Here is a 13,358-nt window from a genome sequence, read left to right as displayed (position 1 = left end):
TGGTCAGGATGGTTTGACTACTAACTTCTACAAATTTTTTTTGGGAGGATATAAAACATTTGTTATTTGCAGCATTAAAATAGTGTTTTAATTCTAATACTTTACTTACAACTATGAAACAGGGCTTAATTATTCTTATTCCAAAGGCAAACAAAGATAAAAGAATTATTGAGAATTTGAGGCCGATTACTCTACTCAATGTGGATTATAAAATTCTTACATCTGCTATAGCTAATAGATTGAAATTTAGATTGAATCAAGTTATAAGTGAAACTCAGTCTGGTTTTATTAAAGGAAGGCTAATTCACAACAACATTAGACTTGTCTTAGATCTAATTGATTATGGACATTTAATTAAAGAGGATGGGTTTGTTTTTATTTCTTGACTTCTACAAGGCATTTGATACTGTAGAACATAATTTTATTTTGAATTTTTTTGGTTTTGTTCATAAATTTGTTAAAGTAATAGAAAAGTTATATAAAGACATAAATAGTTCAGTATCATTACCATTTGGGACTTCGAAGAGGTTTAACATTAATAGAGGCATCAGACAAGGGGATCCAACAAGCCCATATTTATTTATTTTAGTAGCTGAATTATTAGCATTGTATGTTAAAAATTGCAGAGCTATCAGAACTTTGAATGTTTTAGGGAGTCAATTAATAATAAGTCAACTAGCAGACGATACCACCCTGTTTCTCAGTAATGCAGAGCAGATTTCAGTTGCCATTAATCTGGTGTCTCATTTTTCAAATGCTTCTGGTCTGCAATTGAATTTAAAAAAATGTGAGCTTATGGCAATCCATAACCATACCGAAACACAACTGTTCAATATTCCAGTTAAAAATGAGGTAAAATACTTGGGTGTTGTTATTTCTAAAGACCCTAAAGATAGGGAAAAAGCTAATTTGATGGATAATTTGATAAAAAGTCAAAAAATATTAAATTTGTGGGTTCAAAGGGATCTATCTATTTTTGGTAGAATTGTTTTACAAAAGTCAGAAGCACTTTCCAGGATGATTTACCCAGCTTTTTCTTTAAGTATTTCTGATAGGTGCGTTAAAAATCTGAATCAAATGCAATATAAATTTCTATGGAAAAATAAGCATCATTTTCTAAGAAAATCAGATGTAGTGAAACCAATCATTGAAGGTGGATTGAATGTAATTGATTTTGATGTTATGAATGGTACCCTTAAGCTGAAGTGGCTTCAAACCTTCCTTCGACATAAACATTCTTTCTGGTTTAGGTTTTCTTCTAAAATTTTTGATTTCTTTGGGGGCATAGACTTTCTTTTAAGATGCGATTTTGAGCCATCAAAGTTAAAGTGTAAATTGTCATCTTTTCATAGTCAGGTATTACAGTATTGGAAGTTAATATACAAACATAATTTTTCGCCACATAGCTGTTCTTTGTGGAATAATAAGTATATACTTATTAAGAGGAAATCTGTGTTTTTTCAAGAGTGGATGGACAAAGGTGTTTGGTCTATTTTACAAATTTTGGATGGGGTTGGAAATTTCCTTAATTATGATGATTTTTGTGAAAAATACCATATTATTCGTACTTAGAAATTGTATTTGTCTTTGTTGAAAGCTATTCCTGGTGGTTTGGTTCAGCTAATCAAAGGGGAATTGGGTTATTCTTCTGTGATACCAAGATTGGGCAACCTTATTATTTCTGGTATTAATTTTACTGGGCAGAGCTGTAATAATAAGACCTTAAGAAGGTTAGTAAATACACAGCTTTTCCCTTCTAAAGTTAAGAAAAGACCCCTTGTTTTAGATTTTCCAGAAGACAAGGTGGTTCGAATTCGAACAAGATTTCTCTCTTTTCCACTTCTACCAAAGGCAAAAGAAGTTCAGTTTAAAATTATTAACGATATTTATCCTTGTAATGAGTTCCTCAGACACAGATTTAATTTGGATTGTAACGTTTGTACCTTTTGTGAAGCAGACATAGAGTCATTGGAACATTTGTTTTATTTATGCAAATTTTCAAAAAAGTTATGGGATGACATTACTGTTTGGTTAAGATTAAAATATGTAATACCTGATTTTGATTTTAAAACTGTAAAATATTTATCTTTTTGTCAGAATTCTGAGCTGGAATTTTTGGTTAACAATATTGTGACTTTGGTAAACTATTTCATTCATAAATGCAGATTTTTTAATAACCCCCCCACTTTTCTGCGTTTCCACAAGGATTTAATGGTCTTCTTCAATTCCTTAAAGCTGATGAGACATAAAAAAGCCCTTAAACTGTGTAGTCTGTTAAAGGCATTTTTTGATGATTAACCCCTTTGTATTATAGTGCATTGTATTTTGCTTTTTATTTATTTCAATTTTATTATTTTTTTAATATATATTTATTTGTTTTTTTTATCTGTTTTTTGTGTGAATGCTGCTATTTGGACTTTCTAGATGAATAAGATGTTTCTTTGTTCGGTCATTTGTTCTTTTTTCTGTATGTTCTTATAAGATCTAATAAAAAAAATAAAAAAAACTATTGCACCATCAAAAAAAAAAAAAAAAAAAAACTTTAAAAAGGAAAAACAAATCGCCAATAGGTGGCAGCAAGAGACCGCTTTAATCGAGTGAAGCTTTAAGTGATTCATTCAGCCACGAATCACTGATTCAGTGACTCGCCCGACTTTATACAGAGTCCTGAATTATTCGTGTAAGGAAACGCCACTGTGTATTATTCAGAGATGTACAACTGTTCTGCTGTTTATTTTATTATTATCATAGTAATGATTTCACTATTATTAATGAGAAAATAACGCGGAAGTTTTTAGCGCCTCGTCACGTGATCGTCAGCATCCATGGCAACGGTTCTTTTTGTGTTGTTTTGAACTTGCTCTGTCATTGGCATCTGATCTCGGCGTTCTTCGTGGCAACTGATTCCCAGATTATTGATATTATTGATTGTTGGATACATCGATTGATCGCCTGCTGCTCCCTTCATTCAGGTTTGACCTTTGTGATCACACTGTGTTTTGTGTTTAGTATGTCTTGTGTTCATTACAGGTTTCAGAGTCGACTCACCTACGACTCGCTCCAGTTTGAGGGCCTCAACATCACTGTGGGAGAGCTGAAGCGGCAGATCATGAGGCGCGAGAGGCTGAAGTTCTGCCAGCTGAAGATCAGCAAAGCCCAAACTGATGAAGGTGAGATGAGGAAAAGCCACTTAAACTATACTACACTAACATTAGATGTGTTATTAGACAGACTTGTAGAAGCTGACATGTGTTATCATGACTCTGATGGTGACATATAGTGATGTTTTGAGTGTTTTAAAATGCTAATGGCACTCAAAGTATACCATGGTAAATGATTATTACTATATTCAAACTTTATTTTGCTGTCAGAATACACAGATGATGATGCTCTCATCCCCAAAAACACATCTGTCATCATCAGACGGGTCCCTGCGGCTGGACTGAAGTCCTCCAAAAGAAGATTTGTTGGGTAAGTCATGTGAAATGAGCGCAACCATCCTCTGATAGATGTTATATCAAGAGTTTGAGTCTGTCTGTGGTGTTTTAGTCACACAAGCTCCTTTGTTTTGCAGACATCAAGCTGGACCATCAGCTAAATCTTCTCAAACAGGTGATTCTTCACTCCTCTCACTGGAGCAGCTGTTGAAGGTATTGAACAAATGATTAATTCACCCCACTGTGCTGCTCTGTATTGAACTGCAGTGTTTGCATTTGAGGCGTCATAATGACATGTAGTGCAGAATATCAATACACAGTGTAAAACACACAAACACACACACACACACACACACACACATACACACACACACACACACACACACAGCTTCTTAGGCAGACCAGTAAAATAAAATTCTAATGTGCAAATGCCTGTGAAACAGACTGAGAATTTGGCTGAGGCAAAGGCATCAGAGGAGGACAAGCTAAAAGCGGTGATGTACCAGTCCAGTCTGTGCTACTACTCCAGCAGGTGAGCGTTCAGACACTGACAGGTTTGGTTTGTGAGAAATGTTAGAGCTGATTCTCATGGTTCTGATGTTTATCAGTGAGGCCATGACACTGCTTGGGCTTCTTCCACCCAACTATGTCTGCTTTCACTGTGGGATCCCAGGACACCACATTAGGCACTGCCCCTCTAAAGGGGTAACTGGGTTTTCTAAGCTTATGGTTGCTGTGAACTTGAGCTCTTGTCTCCATCAGTCAGATTGTTTGCTCTGTCGTTTGACTGTCACTCATGAATTCACAGGGCAGCAGCTCTGCTCCGCATAAGCGCATCCGGAGGAGCACAGGGATTCCCCGCAGCTTCCTGTTGGAGGTGGACGACCCAAACCGAAAGGGAGTCATGATGGACGGCAGCGGCAAATATGTCATTCCCATCATAGACGCGTGAGTAAACTGTACTTGGCATTGCAGCATGTTCTAGTGTTTGTGAAAATCTCACATTATGTCTGCTTGTGTGTGTTTGCGCTCGATCTGTTCAGTGAGGCCTATGCTGCTGAGAAGAAAAAGAGGTCATCCTTCTCCTGCCAGACCAAGCCGCTGCCCTCCTCTTCCTCAGCTGGTGCAGCATCTTCAGTCCAGGACGCCAGAGGGAAACGTTCCCGCTCCCCATCTCCACCAGAGACGCACGGCGACCAGAAGAGACCACGTCACTGAGAGACCTTCACCCAAGAGATCTGGAGCTGACGTGAGCACAGTGTATATATTGTACATAGTTTATGAATAAAACTGAATAAAGATTATAGCAGCATAAACTGTGGACTGGTTGACCTTCACACAATACAGAAACACAAAAGAAAATGATCGACACATTAAGATAGAAATGATGAACAAACATGCTGCGGGAGAACCAGTGTGCTGTCCTGCTCACAATCTAAAACTTTTAGTTTAAGTTTATTGAATGTTAATCTGAAAAAAATAAAACGCTGAACAGCTTTTATAGTATTCAATAGTTTTCATCATTAAGGGGAAAAGTTCAAGAAACATGGAAGAAAAGGCGGCATGTACATATTTTTAAAAATCCATTGGAATGACATAGATGTGCATGCTCTAATAAGTCATTTTGGCTGAGTTCATATGGTGTCCTTTGGTGGTTTCTATTGCTGTTGTTGTTTACTGTTCAGCTGACTTAAGCAAATAGATTTCTTTAAAATGTAGCTATTAAGGGAAAAAATAATGTATCTTTATAAATATACAGGGGTGATAGCGTTCCGGCACCACGCCGGATTTCCGGCGTACTGTGGCTGCGGGAAAAAAAAAAAATCAGGTTCACGGATATTGATCTGTCATTTCTCTAGATTCACAGAATTCACTCACTGCTGAAAGCGCCGGATTGGTTTTTATTAAGTGCCATTTTGTGTGCTCGTGAATCATCTTTTGAGTGTAGACGCCATGTAAATAAAAGATTAATTGTGTAATTTAGAGAGCTTTATAAATTATAACGGATCTTTGTGAGATCTCTATGAACTAAGATAAGTGACGCTTTTTAGTGATAATAAGAGGAGCGTGCTTTGCACTTTCCAGGCTATAATCCATTCAGAATTTGTATGAAACTTTCGTTTTCGGCACATATACGCTGATATGTTTTGGGAATGACATCTGCATATTTACGCTGGGTTTATTCTCGAAATAACGGTGAAGCAATAGATGGGACAAAAATATATTTCCCCCTTCTCCTTAAACAACTTAGTGTCTCAGCTATGAAATAGTTCAGTTTTGTATGTAGCCTAATGGCAAAGTGTTTATATTTAGTTTCTTTTTTTATTCAGCTTATTTAGAAAAACGTTTGGAGCATTTTTTTATTCGTTAAAAATACGTTTGTTTTTTTAACGAACAGCGCCCAGCGGAAGACCATCATTGTCTGTTTGATCAGTTTGCCTTCTCAGATCATCACGACTTGCCTAAAATAAAAGATATAAAACAGTTCAAGTATAAAACAATGGTAGCTTAAACGTTAAAGAATGTGTGCTATTAGGCGCATAGTTTGCTTATAAAACGCTTGCAGGACATAGGGGCGCCAGAGCATTCATTTGCATTTTTTCAGTGGGAGCAATTTAAAGTTATCCGTCATTTTTGCTCACAAAGTACGAGTAATACATCAAAAAACGTTACAGTGTTTTTATAAAATAAAGAAAACCAAAATTATGCGCTTTCTGTCGTCTGGTTTTTGAACAGGAGCGCTTAACAAAATGAAGCAAAATGTATATGCCTCACAGACATAATAAATATATTTATAGAAAGCTTTAAATTATTATTTAACGAAATAAAACAAATCGAAAACAAAAAAACTCCTTCATGTAATCCGTAAAGATGAATTTCACTCTAAAGGCGAGTCCAAGAGGAGATTGCCAGTCAGGATCTTTGCGACACTGACTCAGAATAAGTTTATTAATAAATAATTAAGATATGTCCTTACTCTTTCCTCGACACATTCATTGTTATTTGTTTTTGCCGGTGCTTGGGGCGAGTTTTAGCTTATTGTGTGCGCTTGAACGCGGATTCACGGTAGCAGTTTTAACATGGAGTGACACGACATCTGACGTACAGATGACACTGGCACATGCCACTGAGTGTAGTGACACTTCCGGTGGCACGTCCGGTTTTTCACTGTCATGTGTCACTCGCTAGTGGCATGTGTAGTGACCTGTGTCACTCAGAGTGTCGCGCTGCATGTCACTGCAGTGACATCGACACCCGGCGAAGCTTATGACATTAATTAACACGAGCAAAACCATATTTAATCATTACGCGACTTTTAACCTAATTTATCGCGTCGCAAGTTAGTTTATTTGCTGAGCTACTCCACGATGTTTTAATTTAAAAGCATTTATTTTATGTATTCGTAATCATACTTCCGTACGTAATATAGTCATTTGACAGTACATGTCAGTCAAATTTATTGTGACATGCTTATGTATGGGAGGGGTTACACTTATCTGTTGTACTGTATATTATTGCATCCTGGCAGTTCCTTTGTTCCCTACAATATGGACTTTTCTATGTTTTTAATTCATTCATTTATTTTATTATTTAACTTATTTTCATTTTAAGGTATTTTAAATGATATCCTTTAAAAAGTTATAATAAAATGCATGTTGAAAACTCATAACATATATGCATGTAAGATAACAGGTGTCATTTGCCTAATGATTTTTAAATATTAAAGCAAAGAGACTTATAAGATTAATGTGCTTATAACGTGCTTATACTGACACCTACTGGCACATGTCACAAGATCATTGACACTGGCATGTGTCACTGACATTACTGGCATGTGTCTAAAAAGAGCCACTTGACAATAATGATGATCAGGGTTACACATAGGCTGTTAATATATTAGGGCCCAGGGGCCCACAAGTTATGTGTTAAAAGTGCGTTGCATACATAGTACCCCCACCCCTACTCACCTCAGGGGCAAGGAAAAAAAGTTCAGGCTCAGGAATTTTTTCCACTATCAGCCCTGTAAATATATATATATATATATACACACATGGCCTCACTGTAGGAAGGCTGCTGGTGGGAGTCCCGACTGGGTCAGATGGCATTTCTGTGTGGAGTTTGCTTGTTCTCTCCGTGTTCATGTGGGTTTCCTCTGGGTGCTCCAAACCCATGTGCTATGCTGTAGGTGAATGAATAAACTAAATTAGCCATAGTCTGTGTGTGTGTGTGTGTGTGTGTGTGTGTGTGTGTGTGTGTGTGTGAGTGTGTGTGAATGAGGGTGTATGGATATTTCCCAGTACTGGGTTGCAGCTGGAAGGGTATCCGCTGTGTAAAAAATATGCTGGATAAGTTGGCAGTTCATTCCGCTGTGGCGACCCCAGATTAATAAAGGGACTAAGCTAAATGAAAATGAATGAATAAATTGATTGATTGATTTTATTTAACAATTTTAACAAAAATACACAAACAAGTCCAGTTTGACATTCATATCTTAAAAACTGTCGAGGATAAAATACACAATAAAGCCACAGGCTGATTTCCATCGTGGTCATCGATATTCTTAAAAAATGAACGAGCAAATCATAAAGTGCAAACATCATCAGCTCAGAAACTCAGCACAACAAAAATCCTCAACTTCAACCGAAAAACAGCCATTTTTTAATTTCCTCTCTAAAAACTCTCAAATTGAATCAATTTAAAACTCTTCGGCAGTATATTCCAAGCAACAGTACACAGAAAAGACTTTCTACCTGTTTCACTCCAAAATCTACAAGGACAAATACCCCTGCTACTCGCTCTTGTAGAATGACAGTGTACCTCACTAACTAAAACTTAATAAGTAAATATTTTGGGACCATTTTCTTTAAAATCTTAAACACCATCACCAATTTCAGAAAAGTGACCCTTTTTCCAACTTTTAATAAATTAATTTGACTATAATATTCATTATTTAAATGTGTCAGTAGAAGTACTTTGATAACAATTCTGCAACTTATTTTGGGCCGTCTGCAATTTATTTTTCATTTTTGTGGAACTACTGCTGTACCAAAAGACTGCAGCATAGTCAAAGTATGACTGCACTAATGCACTAGCCAATATTTGTAAAGTTTGGAAATCTAAGAGCTCTGTCTGTCTTGCTAAAAACTTAATTTTAGAACTTTTGAATGGACTATAACAGCCATCTTCTCACCTGTCAAATTACTGTCTGAAATGCAACCTAAATATTTCCCTTCATGTTTGGGTTCATTAATTTGATGCTCTACTTTTACCTCTGATCTGACACATTTTCTCAGTTTCGCAGCTGAACCAAATAAAATAAATTCTGGTTTACACAAGTGTAAGGACAATTTATTAAGGTTAAACCATTAAGAGACTTCCTCAGTTTGTTCACTTATTTCATTTTCAATAAATTCCTTCCTCTCATGAGACACAATTATTGCTGCATCATCCGCATTTAACAAAAGCTTTTTTGAACAGGCCATTTTCAAATCATTGATGTATATTAAAAAAGCAAAGGACCTAAAACACTGCCTTGTGAAACCCCATAAGAAACGGTTGAATAATCTGAAAACACACCATTTAAATCTACTATTTGACATCTGTTTTCAAGGTAAGACTTCATGCATTTACAGGCCAAAACACCAAAACCCATTGCCTTTACTTTTCAAATCAATATCCTGTGATCGACTGTATTGAAAATTTTTTGCAGGTCTAAGAAAACCATCCCACTTAACTTCCTTTATCCATATCGCTCTTTATATAATTTGTTAAATAAAAGAAACTGTTGAATCAGTGGAATGATTTTTCTAAAACCCGATTGAAACTCTACAATACGTCACATTTTAAACAATATTTTTCAATGTGCTAATAAATAACTTTTTCCCTCCCTTTTGACAAAGCACTCAAAATTGATACCAGCCTAGAATTATTAACCTCAAACCTACTACCTTTCTTAAAAAGAGGAATAACTCTTGCTTTTTTCAACTTTACCTTGACAAATAGAAAAATTGATAATATGTGTAACCATCGGAGTGACGCATTTAGGGAGTCTTTGAGGGAACTGCACTGGAATATTATCTAACCCTGTTGCTTTACTGTTTATAAGTGTTATTAATTTCTTAAATATATCCCCCTCCTCTATTTTATTAAACAAAACTTTCTAGATTAAAACTGCATTTGACATAATACTCTATAACTAATTTATCAATAAAAATGCCATTTTGTACTGGAAGCTTTTTAACCGTCAATATCAGGTGGTATTAAAAAATAATTAACAATGTCATAGTCAGATATAATTAAAACAAACATGATGAAGCCAGTAAATCTGGTTGTGACCTACCCGTGTGTTACTTTTGTTTCTGATGGGGCCAAAAATTACAATGTGCCATTTATGTTTAAAGTAAAATTATTCTCTATATATATTTTTTAATTTGATATTTTTTCAATTAAATTCAATATATTTCTGTCTAAGGCATATTTTTAAAATATAGACATGAAATTGAGATGATTTTTGTATTTTTGTTTACAAATAAACTTTCTGAAGTCTGCTAGTAAACTTTTAATTATTACTTACTATTAATAATGCATAGTCATCATACATCTTTAAATCTTTATTTCTTCAGTTTTACAGTTAGAAAGACAAATCAAAGTTTAAAAAAAAAATGTAAAAGTCTGCGTCTCTCTGTGTCGCTCAGGCTGAACTGCAGTGTCTATTCACAGGCACGATCCCACTACTGATCGGCCGGTTCACTCCTCCTTTAACGACCTGGCGGTCCCAAGCTCACCCAGGAGCACCATATTGATACCGAACTTAGTGCGGGCACCCGATCGACATAGTCCACTGCAGTCCAGAAGCCCTGAGCTCAAGCGATCCGCAGCCTCAGCCTCCCAGTCAGGGGCGGACTGGGACAAAAATTCGGCCCTGGCACTGTAGCCACACCAGCCCACATTACCACACCGACACAGCCCCACAGACGGACACGCACATTTCCTACTTATATTGGTGTACAGATGGTGAAATAATATAAGCAGAACCATATATATCTAATAGATATTTAAACATTTAATGTATGTGACTAAAACAAAAACAACCTGTTTATAACAAATTCATACAGTAAAACTAAATTAAAATAATATGTGAATCTCGTAGAGTCTGTGTGCTACCTGTTTATACCATTTGTCTGCTATTTATTATAGAAGTAACCTGTGAATGTGTATCAAACACACACACACACACACACACACACACACACACACACACACACACACACACACACACACAAACACACACACACACACACACACACACACACACGCACACACACACACACACACACCTTTACAAACAAATGGACATGCAGCACTACATTCAGCATACTTTTGTTCATAAACAATACTTGTCATTCCCTGAAGTGTTGTTCTTTATTGGCACGGTCTATAGACTATGTTGACAGTAAACACATTGTCTGATTCTACATCTTTTCATCCATTTTACCTCTGTAACTCTGCAATTTTAATATGTCTGTATGGCTGTCTGAGATTATAGTTGTTCCTCACTCTTGCCTGACTCTTACTGTGTCCATGCTTCTTGCTGGTCTCTGCAGTCACTGTGTCATCATTATTTGAATCACTGCTTATGCTAGGCTTGACTCATTCTAGTTTTGAATAAATATGTGCTTATGAAACAATTATAGGTCACCTAAAGAATAAATATTAACAATTATGGCCTATTCTACAGTTAAGCTCAAATGTAACTATGTAGACTTAACTACATTTTTTTGTAATGAGTTCACCTCTACTGTAGAGTTAACTACAAACCCAAAGTACAGTGTGTAACGTTTATTTGTTTTTTTCTACCTCTACCACACTCCTTTCTGTCTCTGCTAGGCCTACCGTAGCATCCTTTCTCACAGCACTGGTATTGGCAATACCCTAGTTAATTAACACAGTATTGGATGTAAAGATTGCAGCAAAATGTTTTCTTACTGACTGCTCTGAACATTTGAATAACAGGGTTTCTGCAGGTTTCTTCAAATCAAATTTAAAACATTTCAAGACCCTTTTAAGACCATTATGAATAAAATTTTAGACTTATACAGGGCTAAACACAAAAGATTTTTTCTAATGGTCTGGTAACTTTAGTAAATTTTTGTATTAATTGAAGATAATGTAAAGGGATTAGTTGCTTTATTTTTCCTTCCATGATTAGGGAATTTAATTTGGAGAATTTGCTGAAAATAATGTAACAGCTGTTTTAAACTGAATCTCTTTGCAATAAAAAAAACTGATTTGGCCAGATTGGGTAGCTTTACTTGGATAAAGGGAAATTAAGAACTGTTTAAAATGATTTAAGACCTACAACACAATATTTCAGTGAACTTAAGACTATTTAAGGCCTAATATATATATATTTTTTTAATTTAAGACATTTTAAGACTTTTTAAGACACTGCAGAAACCCAGTATACAAATTAATACAATTAAGTAATAACAGTTGCACCGAAATGAATAGAATATAAAGCAAAAACGAAAAAAGCAGCAATATTTGTGTGTACCAGCGGATTTGTACATTTTTAATCCTTCATGATATATAGTTATTTGTGAAATTATGCTGAAGTGTTGCTAGTGCTGCATCTCCATTTGTGTGTAAAGGTGTGTGTGTGTGATACACATTCACAGGCTCCTATCATAAGGGTTAATTTATTTTTAAATTTGAAGTGTTTCTGGCCATCAGTAATCTCATACCCCTTGTTGATTGTACATGGAAGAGTTTTAGTATCTTTATTTGTATAAGTTTTTTCTGATTCCTTAATTTGTTTATTTTAATTTGTTGTAGACCACACCAACCCACAAGGATACCCAAAGTGATTGCTAGCACTTGCATACTCAGTACTTGTTGGAAACGTTGTGGAAAGAATAAAGAGTCAAAATAATTCTGGATAGATTGAATCTCATTTCCCTGAAAATGAGATGATTATGTACTGTAACCTATGCATGTATTTAATGTAATAGTTTAAAGACTAGCTATGTGTTCAGAGTTCACAACAAATGCATACAGTACTGTGGCTATAGCTTTAAGTTCTTTTGAATGTTAGAATATATTCCTAGTAGCATACAGCAGTCTGTATAACAGAAATCACGTTAATTGCTGATAATGACATTAAAATGTGCAGGAGTTCTACGCTAAGCTGACAACTGTTAAACACAATGTAACGTTAGTCACTGTGTTTAATGCACTGTCACAAACTGTCAGAAGTAGCGTGAATGGCGAGACATTTACTTGGTATGTTTTAGTATAATGAATTAGAAGTACATTTTCTGTTTTCTTACCTCCTCTACTGCGCTGCTGTCCTCCGACGCAGCAGCCGAATGTTCGTATACATTTCAGTAACTTTATGCATTTGGCAGCGTCTGATTTTAGCCAAGTGGTGCTCGCTGCAGAGCCATTTGGGCAAGCTGAGCTCCAGTGAGGGGGAGCTTGAGCTTGAGCTTGAGCTCCACCTTTTTTGCACTTCTTCTACGAGTGATGTCACTGGGGGTAGGGTTAGGGGTGGGGTTGGTGGACGCATTAAAACAGCTTACAGGAGGCAGAGCGAGAGCTCATGCTTCCCCTCGCTGGAGCCCAGCTCTGCTCAAATGGCTCTGCAGCGACCACCCTCTCGATTTTAGAGCCCTTTTGCGCTCTTTATCTGAGCTTTTCGGCCCCGCCTTTTCTTTTTACGGTCCATCTCTGACAATTAGCTTGTGTGGCACTTATTGTTTGTTTTACATTCTTGCTAGATTTTGATTACGTCCGCGTAACCTCAGATTGGGTCGGCCCCTCTCAAAACCAGCCGGTCGTCGCCGTTTGGACCAAATGCTCAACATTTATTATTATTATTATTATTATTATTATTATTATTATTATTATCATCATCATAAT

General features: G+C 36.1%; 1 protein-coding gene, 1 long non-coding RNA gene and 1 pseudogene across 3 annotated transcripts in view; 1 reads left to right on the top strand and 2 right to left on the bottom strand.

Moving 5' to 3' along the window:
- LOC147841688 (uncharacterized) overlaps nucleotides 1-13,358 on the bottom strand; it is a 71,195-nt gene that overhangs the window by 25,162 nt on the left and 32,675 nt on the right. The gene's annotated exons all lie outside the window — the stretch shown is intronic.
- On the top strand, nucleotides 2,635-4,741 carry LOC141376553 (E3 ubiquitin-protein ligase RBBP6-like). Of its 2 annotated transcripts, XM_087273415.1 has the most exons (7): nucleotides 2,662-3,170; nucleotides 3,372-3,471; nucleotides 3,575-3,650; nucleotides 3,881-3,969; nucleotides 4,046-4,142; nucleotides 4,246-4,385; nucleotides 4,481-4,741. In XM_087273415.1, exons 1-7 carry the CDS (start codon nucleotides 3,011-3,013, stop codon nucleotides 4,653-4,655), a joined length of 837 nt encoding a protein of 278 aa, XP_087129541.1. In that variant the 5' UTR covers nucleotides 2,662-3,010; the 3' UTR covers nucleotides 4,656-4,741. The 2 variants fall into 2 exon arrangements, with proteins under 2 accessions (XP_087129542.1, XP_087129541.1); XM_087273416.1 differs by lacking the exon at nucleotides 4,046-4,142 and having other exon boundaries at nucleotides 2,635-3,170.
- LOC147834729 (signal recognition particle RNA) lies at nucleotides 10,104-10,364 on the bottom strand (annotated as a pseudogene).

Source organism: Danio rerio, chromosome 11 (genome assembly GCF_052040795.2).
Source record: "Danio rerio strain M-AB ecotype USA chromosome 11, GRCz13ab, whole genome shotgun sequence".
NCBI lineage: Eukaryota > Metazoa > Chordata > Actinopteri > Cypriniformes > Danionidae > Danio > Danio rerio.
The sequence above is the reverse complement of the archived record's forward strand: the minus strand, read 5'-3'. Positions and strand labels throughout refer to the sequence as shown.

Coding starts and splice junctions, on each gene's coding strand:
- LOC141376553 (XM_087273415.1), top strand. CDS start 3,011: ATGTCTTGTGTTCATTACAGGTTTCAGAGTCGACTCACCTACGACTCG. Junction 3,970..4,045: donor CTGTGCTACTACTCCAGCAG/GTGAGCGTTCAG, acceptor GATGTTTATCAG/TGAGGCCATGACACTGCTTG. Junction 4,143..4,245: donor GGCACTGCCCCTCTAAAGGG/GTAACTGGGTTT, acceptor ATGAATTCACAG/GGCAGCAGCTCTGCTCCGCA.